Genomic DNA, 13,034 nt, shown 5'->3' on the forward strand with positions numbered 1-13,034 from the left:
ACAAACCAGTAGAACATACTTTGCTGTCTATTACCTGTACATATATAGCAACTTAATCACCATCATGTGTCATGTACATGACTTCCTTTTTCCTTGTTGCCATCCGAAAACTCTGAGAATGTTGATAATAACCATACCAAGGATACACATTTGATTATTGCCAAACTATATTTATGCTTTTCGAAAGAATGACAAATTCTTTCAACTTCAAAACATATGTTACACGTGTACACTATCTCGTTTTCACGCAGTTTTATCGACGAACTACAATATGCTTGATATGCTCACATCGAGGCGAAAACTTCTCTCGCATTACACTCGTACTTCCATATAAGGAAATCTTTTATTCTAAATCCTCAATGGAGAGAGAGACTCTTCACGTTATACTAGTATTCGCCACGAGGGTGAATAGTCCTAACGAACTTGTTCAAATACCTCTTAAAGAAATGTACCTCATTTCGGACCGAGATGCTCATTTCACTTCTAGACTTACAAGAAACCTTGGGAACACGTTTAGACATGAGTGTCGCGTAATGTTAAAAGTCGAATCTTGAAAAGGTGTAATCCGTTTCGAGAAACGTAGAAAGCTAAATCCGCGATGTTCTGATCCTTATGAAATCTTGGGGCGTATTGTACCCGTTGCTTACCGTTTCGAACTCCCAACTCAAACAAATTCCGTTCATCCTACATTCTGTGTATCAAACTTAAAGACGTGTCTTGCGAAACAAGAACTTGTTATCCTTTTCGATGAGCTTACTATCGGTGACAACCATCACTTCCTAGGAGAACCAGTTGAAATTATGAATCGTGAAATCAAACTTTAAAACAACGTAAAACCCCGACTGTCAAGGTTCGTTGAAATGCCCAAGGAAGTACCCTCACTTAGTCGTAGAATTGGCAAACATTTTTAATGCCCGTATAATCGAAAAAAGACTCGAGTACGCATGAGATAACCCACTTACCCAATAGTTCGTAAGTAAATGGGGACCCAGATACCCTTTAGAAAACTTGTTTACCCGCTAGTTAGTAACTAAATGGAGACCTGCCGAGTTCGGCTCCGGGTGTGAGACGAGTTTTTTTAATCGGATTCGGGCATGAGATTACCATAACCACAACCATAACCATATGATGAGGAGTCTAATTCAATAGTCATGATTTAATTAATCCTAATGAATGAGATGCTATGATTAGATTACTTTTTTCTAGAATGACTCTGCTATTGTTTTCTCATAATTTAAATAATAATAATAATAATAATAATAATAATAATAATAATAGATATAAATATGTAGTAGAGAGTAGAGATATAGAGTAGAAGTGTATGTTAAAATTTTTATCCCATAGTATATAACGAGTGACAGTCCTCGTGTTGCATCGGGTTTGTGAGATATCGATAATTTGAGTTTAGGTAGTCTTTTATATTTACATTACGACGTGCTATGTATTCAGTTCAGATTCAGATTCAATAGCGACTCAATAGCTTGAATAGCTTGTTTTTTGTTGTTTTCTGCTTTTAACTAGATTAGAAGTTTGCATACGTGTTCGATAAATATGTTACAAAATAACGTTGAAGGTCCATTCTAAAATGCTCTTCAACCTTTAATCCATGCAGATGCAGAGTCGGGGTGTTATCTTCCTTTAGCCCACAAAATGCACACCAGTTGTCGTCGATGATCATATTGTGTAAGATGAAACAAATTTACATAATTCTTCGGATTTATATATTCACATATTTTTTCTATACATGTACTAAAGACTTATTTGAATATAACCATAATCATACAAAAAAAGAAAAATTAGTTGAAAACATGGTTTAGAAAATTTAATAAGTTTAGGGGATGTGGAAGATGACACAAATTTATATAATTCTCTGAGTTTATATATTCACGTACTTTTTTTTATATACATATACTAAAGATTTTATTTGAATATAATAAATATATAACCATAACCATAAAATAAAATTAGTTGAAAACTTGATTTTGCAAATTTAATAAGTTTAGGGGCTGTTTTGTGATTAGATGGTTTAAATAAGGGGGTAATTCAGAACTGCTCGCGGGATATAGATAGGGTTTATAATCTGGAAGCTTTCTTCAATTTCATTCCCAATTCAAAACCATGGCGTCTGAGGTATCCTTTCCTTTTATTCTTTATTTTTTTTTTAAAATTTTTTTTTTTGTATGCTTTGTATCTGTATCTATAGATTTATGTAATCAAACTTGTTTGTTTTAATATTGTAGGAGAGTATTATGATCGGTTTCGACGATTCTTCATATATGAACCTTATTGGTCCTTATGGACTTGAGCTTCAAATTAATTGTATTCGATCCTATTGCGAAGCTAAACTGAAGGTACTGTATGAATATATCAAGGATGTGTATTGCGCAGCTGATGATTAAATGAATGAGGCTATATTATTTTTGATTTATTTTTAAATTATGTATGTGTAATTTTCAAATCTGAATCATATATTGGTATATCTGACTTGTGTTAAAACCAAATGAATAAAGAGAGCCCTAATTATTAATATCACAAGGATCAGATCCAATGGGTTAGACATTATATTTATGTAAGTTGATAAATTATACTGTAGTAATAAAGTTGCTCTTTCGGTTCTGTATCTTTGTATGTTTCCATTATTTATTCTTTTTCATTTAGGTTAACTACTCATTGTGCTGTTGACATATCACCAAAATGTTGTCATTGTTTTGTGTTAAGTCTAATCCGAAGAATATGATAGGCATATTTGGAATGGGTGGTGAAGCTGATTATAAGTGCCTTCAACCTACTAGAAAACTTGATAAAATCATGAGTTACCTTAAGGGTTAACTTCCTACTCTCGTTTTTTATATTATATCACCAATCACCAATAACCAATCACCAATTGTAGGTTTGGATCATTATTATTTAATCAATTTCAACTTGTTTCTCAGGTGTACTAGATGAACCTACCTTGTCTGGTGGTTTGGACTTTGATGGAGGGATCAGCCTTAGTGAGTGGTTTTTTAACTTTGAATGTGAAAAATCAAGTGAGAGAAGGTTGCTTCTCTTTATTGGAGGGTATGTATGTATGTATGTATGTATATATACTAAAATGTTTCACCCTAGTATATTACTCCCTACTTTTTTATATTTTAATATTAATATATGTTATGTTTGCTTTTGCCCTGCCAGTTATTTAGGTTTCGGTATGATGACTGGGGAGTATTATGGAAAGTCGTTAAATAAAACGGGTGTAGCTGTTGATGTTTTGCACTTCCTTATACCGAATTGCTACGTTAATACAGAGCTTGCGCTTGATGCATTAGTTGATGCTGCCAATAATAATAATCAGAACAGCCACGTTAAACACTTTGAACTTACGCCTGATACAGTTGCTTCGGATATCATATCCAGGTTTTAATCATTATTTACATTTCACATGGTTATATATGTGTGTATATGTGCAGTGTGTTTTGGTTACTAGCTTTTTTTTTTTTTTTTTTTTTTTTTTTTTTTTTTTTTTTTTTTTGACAACATCTACTTTCAGGTTTCCAGACATTTTCCCATTTGATTCCGCGAAGATAGCAAGAAATAAAAATGCCAAAGTTTCCAAGGGAAATGGTAATGTGAAGTTGGGCAAAAGGAAGAGGCGCAACTGAATTGTCTTGGTGATGTATGTCTTAAGTTGTCTGCAAAACGACAACGATGGGATCCTAATATGACTCTATAAGTATTTGTGGCTGTTTGTTTTGTTAGCTATTGCTTTTGTGAACAATGTGTTTGTTGCAATGGGATATACTTTCTAAAATACTCAAAGAACATTTATTTGGGATATACTTTCGCTTGTTTTTCATGTATCTGCTACTTACACAACTTAAAAGTATAGAGTGGTTCATGTTGATCTTATAGACGACTGTAAAAATGTAGCACTACAAATGCATATGCATAAGTATGTCAGGAGACGATAAATATAGGTTGCATAAGTTAAGATCAGATAAAGTGCTTTTTTATTTTTATTTTTTTACATCAAACGAAGCATGCCAAACATCTAACCATTAGATTTTATTATTGATCATTAACTCAAAACCTAATCGTTAGTTTGACCTTTATACCCTTAAACAAAACGAGTAATAAAAATATTTTCTAGCTTAGTGCTTGCTTAAACCATTGGGAATGAGCAATGTTCCTTATGTCGAATCTTGTAAGGTGTGATTATATGCTTTATCTTTTTTTGCATAGTTTGTGTTGCTCGGCTTGGTTCGACTATTAATGAGCTTATTAACTATTCGAGCCAAGTGCGTTCGATTACCTCACTCGACTACTAAACAACTTTCCAAGCGAGTCGAATATCAATTTTTTTATACGAAACTAATCGAACAAAATCCTTTGTTTGAATTTGACTTGAATTTGGAATCGTTAATGCTCGAATTCGAACTAATCGAGTTTGAAATCGAATATATTATATGTTTGCACACCGGTTGCAAAAGTATTTTGTTTATAATATACCATATGTATGTATGTATGTATGTATGTATTATTTTGTTTATTAATTTCGTCATATTTTTAATTCTTTTAGTTAGACTTTTCCAAACATTGCATTTTTGAAATTTTAAGCTTACTAATCTTTATGATTATTATCATAATTACGGTTTGAATCAATCAAATTAGCTATTGGCCATTCATCTTCATTAATATATAATTTATGACGATTACTTAAGTTTGAAAAGTACTACACCTAAAAACGTTGAATGTTCAGTGTTTCGGCCCTCCTAATCATAAACATCAAGTTCTGCCACTGGGCCGGTAACTGATGGTAAGTTTTCACCATTAAATGTGGAAATGGAAGAAAAAGAGTCTAGTGAGAAATCTAACCCTGCTGATGAGGTTCAGGAAACATAAATTTTGGGCAAAGATGAATTGGATAATGGTGTAGAAAACGGAGTAACTGATAAGGAAGATGATAAGTTTGTTTTGGAGGAATCTGCAAAAAAGGAAGATGATAATGAAGAAGAGTATGTGAATGGGTCCCATTTAAATGAAGAAGAAATGATATTTGGAAGTTCATGGAGGAGTTGGACACTGGAAGTTCTCAAGATCGTTCACAGATGATTGATGGTCAGATTGTAACTGATTTAGACGAAGAAGATGAAGTTAAAGAAGATGGGAAAGAGTTGTTTAATTCATCTGCATTAGTTGCTGACGGGTGGGCCCGAATTTGGGAACCTAACTTTTACACCTCAAGATGGTTCTAGGCTTTTTACAGTTGAACGTTGCGGTCCCATCTTTAAGAGCGGGTCCCACCAGACCAAACCGTTCAAACATTTTCAATCCTGCAAGTCCCATGAGTAGCAGTGAAACTGAAACTTAAGAAGAAAGAAAAAAGCTTGAAAAGTTACAATCGATCAGAGTGAAGCTTTTGAGACTTGTACACAAATTAGGCCTCCTTTCAATAGAAGATTCGGTTGCTGCACAGGTATACCTATTATTTGAGACCATGCTCTTAAATTTTTCCTTTCATTTATCTTAAATGTCTAATAAATTTCCCTCCAACCTATTGGGTTCCATACAAAATGTAAAGAAACAGGTCTAGGTCTAATGGGTATCAATTTATAAAGCTCGATAAATGGAGATAGGTCTAATGGGTCTTATGAATGGATCAACCGGTCGACCATAATTAACTTTTATCATAAGTATTCTATTAATTATTATTAACATAAGTTTTTATTAATAATAATTATATTAATTTATATAGTAAGTTTAATTATAGTAATAGATAAATTATAATATAAGTATATATTAAATTAAATGTTATAGTAAATATATATCATAAGTATTTTATAATAATAATTATTTTATAACTTAAGTATTTTAATAATAATGAAATTATTATTTTTATCCTAAGTTTAATTCGCAACTAGCTGAATACCCGCGAATTTGCGGGGCTTTGTGAGGGGTTTAATCACAAGTCATGTTTATAATTAATGTATTAAATTAAAGTAATAGTATTAGTTGTCTTATATTAAATCTAGATTGTTTTGCATACAAAGCACATTTAGACTCATTTACATAACCTTTAGTATCAAGATGTTAGCATCAAGATACAGTTTTCATCAGATAATAATCACGAACACAAAAAAAAAAAAAAACAACAACGAAATATTGCACACAAAATAATAATATAATAATAAACCAAACATGACCTTAAACAACTAAGAATAAGTGAGTGACATTAACTTAATCTTGCCATTGTAGATCCTTGCACATGGCTACATAGCTTACCACCTCTTTACAGAAACTTCCATGTTTTCTTTGAAAAGCCTAAACTAGATAAATAATTTGAATATATAGAACATAGAACATGAGCATTAAAACTCAAACTAAATAAAAAATGGTCTTAATACTCATTTGAGCCTATGACAATGGACATCAACTTTTTGACCCAAAAATTTCAACGCCATTTAGATTGTTTTGCATACAAAGTACATTTAGACTCATTTACATAACCTATCATAATTAAATGTATTTTATCCTTATAATTCATATGACAGTTACATTTAGACCTATTATACATAACCAATTTTATGCACAGCACATTTAGGAGTTCATTTCAAAAAATAAAGAAATATTACAAATATAAAGAACAAATGAATGTTACCTACATATACTGAGCTTACAACCCTTAGAAAGACACCATGTTAGAGTGTACTAATCACAGTAAAACCATTATTAAGTGTTAGAAAAAATCTCAAATACTTAAATCCCTACAAAAACTTCAAGCTCACAAAACAATGAATCTCAATTTATCTGGTTAACTTAGGTCCTACTTATCATCCATATATACTTGCTCCGAGTATGAGCGCTTGGCACCATCAATGAGATGAAGCATGTGGTTCGGAAGCATTTTTGTGAACCCCAATCCCTCTCCTATTTGGACCTCCAATCATTCAATCCACAAACTTTTAACACCCTACATACAAAAATGCACAAATTTATAATCAAAAGTCAAAGGACTCAACTCTCTACAATAAACGTTGGGACTATTTTGTTCATCTTACTTGCAAATTTTGACAATTTGCATTCAAACAATCCATCAAAGTTTCCTCTTTCAAACAATATGAGAACTTTCCTGCACTACTCATATAATATCCCATTCAATGACTTACATTTGAACAATAAAACAGACAAAATGTCATTAAAATATGAATTTCTAGATTATAAACAATTTATATTTGCACAATTGGTACATATATTTTAAATCCAGTTGCAGGATACCTGATTTACGTTAGCATATCAGACTTGTTGCATCAAACTTGACTAAATGCAAAATCCAAGCAGTGGCCAAAGGAGCATAACAAATGCTAGCATCTACATAATCAACGTTGATCATTAAGAAAAATGATTTACAAATATGAAACTGAAAGCTTATTTGATCTAACTAGAACATAAAAATTTGAATATAGTGAACATGTAGCATATAAATATACTGATATGGCAGTCCTGCAACTTTGGTATGTAAGTATGAAACAACGGTTTAACAAACAATACACGCTTCTAAATTACATAGTAGTTAAACAAAACTCCCTACCTTAGGAAGAATGCCACCATCATATGTGACATTAGTATAAACATGATGAATATGGATATGGGTATTGTCCTTTGGGTCAGTAATTTAAAGGGATTCATACTTGAAGCTTCACCAATACAGCAATACAAATAACCTTGATTATCAGTAACTTAAAAGCTCATGTTTATCAGTAATGAAGAAACAGAACCCTTAAACTTAAACCAACGATTGTGACACACTTATTCAGATAAACAGTATAATCAAAATTAAGAACCCTGAAAAATCAATATAATAACATCAATAGGTTCAGTTAATCCTTTATTTTGAAATATAATACGATCAATCATGTAAAAAGATTAAAGGATTCAAGGCTTACCTGTGGTAGATGAAAAAAGATTAAAAAAAAAATCGATCCATTCCAATTGTTACAATCATCGACACAAACATAGATCCGTTATGTTCCCATTCAAAATCAAAAAGTTCATAAGAACTGTAAGCAGGCGATTTGGGGAAGAAAGCTAGGTTTTATTTAACGATAAAATCATGAATGAAAGTGAACAGGTGAAACCCATAAATTTGATTTTGAAACTCATTTTGAAAGACCCCTAAATTTGGTTGACACATGATCAAATTGGGTTTATAAACAAATACTTTCATAGTAGTATAAAATAAACATTTAGCATGTACATATTTTCAGTGATTACAACCATAATACTATAGAGTACCACGTATTTGTGCACTCATTTCTTCTTCTTTGTAACGAATTTCCTCTTTGCCTTTCCATATCCTGATTGTGGGAGAATATTAGAGCTTTTTCTCCTGATAAAATGTTGAATGAATTTGATTATGTGAAACCCCTAGTTTACTGTGATTATTCCGTCCTTTTTTAATTTGCAGGGACAATTAAGTCAGATTAATCACTGATTAACTCTTAATCACGTGATTAAGATGACTCACTTAATTGGATGGTCTAGATTGATAGATTACTCTTTAATGGATGACTAAGATGAGTGGTTTTAATTGATTTGTCACTCATTAAACCTTTGCTTTTAAGTGTGAAACAGAGTTTAACGTGTCGTATTATGTTAACCGTACGTCAGAATTTAACGAGTCATGTATACTTTCTCGCCTAACCAACCATCCCAACATTTTAATAAAGTCAAAAAGTTTCAGAACTGGCTCAAACTCCGAGACGAGGTCTGACATTTTCTTAAAAAAAAAAAATATATATTTATTTCCAAACTTAAATTGATTCGGATTTTGATGAATCTTATATACTTTTGACCATGGTCTCATCAAATCAGCCCAGAAGTGGCACGATTTTCGAGGCCATAACTGCTGTAAATATTATTAATTATATAATATATATATATTATCAAAACTTAAATAGTTCATACCTTTTGATCCGTTTAACACGTATCTTACACGAAAATTGCACTACTCGTTGAAAGGAATTCAATGAGCTACAAATCCATGTCAAAAACACGTGGCACTGATCCCAAATCTCTGTTTCAAATCTGATCCAAATTAAATAAACCAAAAAATATGATTTTAACATATTTTAATTATCCAAACGTCACCACAATTAATTCCAAGCATTATAACTACACATACAATCATAATCATAATAACATATAAATATAAAAAATTGAAAAAGATAGGGTTTTAAAACTACCTCATATCAAGAAACTAGAAATATAGAATTGAAAATCGGATCGAGTGGAACACGAATATGCAAACCAACTTGAATGAAGGTCAACAATTATGAATATGAGTTTAAAAAAAAAAGTTAATGATGATGATGATGGTGGTGTTCACGGCCGTAGGAGGAAAAAAAAAGAGGAGAGAAAAATGTTTTATTTTAATTAGGTTATGAGATAATGAAAAGATAAAATTAAATATGGTGATAATCCTATCTCAAGCTGGTTTGATAACTATGTCTAAGTGTATTCTTTAACTTAAAGAGACACTCGTTAGTTGGACTAAATTTTTTTTATTATTGATCACATATTTGGTATTAAAATATGTAAAGTGAAGTTGAAGAATTGAAGACTTAGAAGTTTACAGAATAAACACTCTTTTGGACTTTTGGTATCTAGTATGAATTTAGAGAAACTCAAAAGATATGTAAATAATTTTTTTTTTGAACGGCAATCTTGCATCAGTGTATCATTTATTTCAACGACACTCATCATTTGCACACATACGCGTTCGGGATGAAACCCGAGTCGCATTACAGGAACCCGATCCTTTAACCTGTGACGACCCGAAAATTTTCGACCAAATTTAAACTTAATCTTTATATGGTTTCGACACGATAAGCAAAGTCTGTAATGTTGAGTCTCAAAATTTTTGGAACTATGTTCACATATTCAATTGACCTTCGACTATTCCCGACGATTCACGAACAATTGTTGTAAATAAATATGTATATATGTATAGATATATAAATATAAGTTTATATTATAAATTAAAATAATAAAATACAATTTAATCATCAGAGTTAAATATGTAAAAATATTTATACAAGATAAAAAGTTGTGAATAAATATATATGATTTCTAATCAGTTTAATATATGTATATTGTATTATATATATTGAAATGTATTATATTAAATATTCAATATATGTTATTATATATATACATTATATATTTATTACATATTACATAATTAATAACATGTAGTATTAATATATTAAATAAAAATTACAAATTAAGACGTAATTGTTGTAATAATATTATTATTACTTTCAGTATTACTATTACTATTAGTATTCGTATTATTAATATCATTATTATTATAAATGTATGGTATGATAAAAAGATTGTAAGAACAATTAAAATTATAATTTAGTTGTAATTCAAACATTATTAGTATTACTATAATTAGTAATATTCATATTACTACTCTTATTATTATTATTATTATTATTATTATTATTATTATTATTATTATTATTATTATTATTATTATTATTATTATTATTATTATTATTATTATTATTATTATTATTATTATTATTATTATTATATTCATTATTAAAAATCATTATTTTTTTATATTTATCATTAGTATTAATTCTTTTATTAAAACGATTATTTTTTTTAAAAGAGATCATTAGTGTTATTATTTTATTATTTATCTTTATCAACGACATTATTATTGTTATTATTATTATTATTATTATTATTATTATTAATTATTATTATTACTATTAATATGTTTATATTATTAAATAAAATAATGAAAAATAAATTAGAATAAGAGTTGAGTTTGTTTAACATCACTATCACTTTATTTCCTCTTGACTCTAAATTGATCACAGATTGGAATCGAAATTAGAATGGAAACAAAAATCGTTAGCAATCACAATCATTCTTTTTAAAGAGTTCTTCATCTCCTGCTCACAATCTTGTATTCTGTCTGTAAATATTCGATCTCAATTCACAAAATAATAAGAATTTGTTAAGAGTCATTTTCTATCTTTATTTCTTTTGTTTTTGGTCTGCTCGAATAAGCTGTCAATATAAACACGTTATACATAGCAATTGATCAAATTGTGTTACGGCATCACTACTCATGCGATCGACACCACCTCTCAACCATCGGATATCATAATCCACCAAGATAACCACTTCAACTATCATCTATTTTTCTCTCCTTCTTTATTTCTTCCTTGTTTTCCTTGAGAACCCATCACCACCTTGGCGACTCTCTTGATCGACAACTATCGTAACCATTTTTTATTAACACCCATATCAACCCTCCAACCATTTTCTATATATGTATATGTATATATATATATATATATATATATATATATATATATATATATATATATATATATATATATATATATATATATATATATATACATGAACACGTAGATAAATATAGAATATACATATACATATGGCTTATAGATACTCAACACACATACCACAAAAATCTCGGCTGTCTCTCACTTCCACCCATCACCTTCGCTGCAATTGCTATCTCCGGTTTATAACCACCATGTACCAACTTGAACCCAAACCAAATAATTGCTATTACTCCTGCCCCGTTCTTTTGTTTTTTTTTTTCTGCAGCTTCTGTTTCCTGTTACACTTGAACCAAACATCAAAACCATTAAAACCGCCGCAACTCTTTTTCTTCTATTGTACCAGTTGCAGATAAACCAAACTTGTTACCAATGTGTACTTGCTGTTTTTCTATTTGTTTAAACACAAAGAAACCGAATGAAGTAAAGCATAATATTTTGTTAGATGAATGCAATTTAAATGCATAAAAAGAAGGTGGAGGGGTCGACCAAGTGGACAAGGTCTTGGATTCTAAATTCCACTCATAACTCTCTTTATTTTAAAGAAATCGATACATGGGGACATTTACAACTTCATGGCCGACAATTACAACATAGACAAACCCCACTTGATTTAAAATAAGGTATGGCATGATGATGAGAAATAGGGAGTGCAGGCGTAATTTTTTTTCTTCTTCTTTTGTTTATACCGTTCGAAATTTTAAGTTACCAAACCAACAGCCACGAAATTTTCCTTTATTATTTGGGCTTATTACATTGCTAGATGGACTTATGGCTTCTTGGCCCAAACAACTTGTTTAAAGGAATTTTGTGGCCCAACAGTTAGTAAAATTCGCTTGATGAATTTGTTAACGAGACAGTGATGGTGAAAATGATAGGATGTTGTGTTATTATGAAGATGATGATGATATGATGATGATGATTGTGACGATCCGGAAATTTCCGACCAAATTTAAAATTAATCTTTATATAATTTCAACTTGATAAGCAATGAATTTTAATAAATCTTGAACCTCCAGAAAGAGTTTTACACAAGCTTTTGGTCACCCTTTTATTCCGACGATTCACAAACGTCATAACTTGATTTAATTCTTTAATTGTTTAATTATTGTGTATATATATGGATTTATATATATTTAACTTGAAAATATGATAACTAAATATCTCACTAATTATATTAACAAAGTATTATATATATATTTTCATACTACTAATTTAAAGAGTTTTCAAACAATATATATGTTACTTTTTAAACGACGTAATTAACTTATGTTAAAATGTATTTACATATAATGTATTACGAGTGTAAATACATCCTTACAAGTATTGAATACACTTTATAATATACCAATACATATAAAGGATAGCTATACTCGTATTTTCGTTTAATTTCATCAAGAATTCTACTCGCATTCATACGGTATTTTTAACCATATTATACACAGCTTCTAGAAGTATTTACTATTAGTATATACCAATAGAAATCTGCAATTATTTGTGTAATATGTCATCCATGACCTAATCAATTTAATATGTCATGCATGACTTAATACAATTTAACTTATCTTAGATATTTTTACTAAAAGCCAAAATTATAAGCTTATAAATAAGGACCATTTTAACTCACTTTTACCCTACATTTTCTTAAACTAAAAACACACACTT

At 30.0% G+C, this 13,034-nt stretch overlaps 1 protein-coding gene and 1 long non-coding RNA gene across 3 annotated transcripts; one reads left to right on the forward strand and one right to left on the reverse strand.

Moving 5' to 3' along the window:
- Positions 1–2,109: 2,109 nt before the first annotated feature.
- LOC139896462 (uncharacterized) lies at positions 2,110–3,816 on the forward strand. Its single transcript, XM_071879106.1, has 6 exons — positions 2,110–2,130; positions 2,241–2,351; positions 2,719–2,824; positions 2,934–3,060; positions 3,175–3,396; positions 3,530–3,816. Exons 1-6 carry the CDS (start codon positions 2,119–2,121, stop codon positions 3,639–3,641), a joined length of 690 nt encoding a protein of 229 aa, XP_071735207.1. The 5' UTR covers positions 2,110–2,118; the 3' UTR covers positions 3,642–3,816.
- A 2,785-nt stretch (positions 3,817–6,601) lies between these two features.
- On the reverse strand, positions 6,602–9,506 carry LOC139896463 (uncharacterized). 2 transcript variants are annotated; one of them, XR_011776236.1, is made up of 4 exons: positions 9,222–9,506; positions 7,255–7,347; positions 7,038–7,113; positions 6,602–6,949 (listed from the first exon to the last, which is right to left on the reverse strand). It is a non-coding gene; the product is annotated as an uncharacterized lncRNA (long non-coding RNA). The 2 variants fall into 2 exon arrangements; XR_011776235.1 differs by lacking the exon at positions 9,222–9,506 and having other exon boundaries at positions 7,255–8,824.
- Positions 9,507–13,034: the final 3,528 nt, after the last annotated feature.

This window comes from Rutidosis leptorrhynchoides, chromosome 3 (assembly GCF_046630445.1).
Source record: "Rutidosis leptorrhynchoides isolate AG116_Rl617_1_P2 chromosome 3, CSIRO_AGI_Rlap_v1, whole genome shotgun sequence".
Taxonomy (NCBI): domain Eukaryota; kingdom Viridiplantae; phylum Streptophyta; class Magnoliopsida; order Asterales; family Asteraceae; genus Rutidosis; species Rutidosis leptorrhynchoides.

What these genes read in the sequence shown, in the direction of transcription:
- LOC139896462 (XM_071879106.1), top strand. An exon ending in AATCATGAGTTACCTTAAGG is followed by an intron (nt 2,825 to 2,933) that starts GTTAACTTCCTA and finishes CTTGTTTCTCAG; the next exon opens with GTGTACTAGATGAACCTACC. An exon ending in GCTTCGGATATCATATCCAG is followed by an intron (nt 3,397 to 3,529) that starts GTTTTAATCATT and finishes ATCTACTTTCAG; the next exon opens with GTTTCCAGACATTTTCCCAT.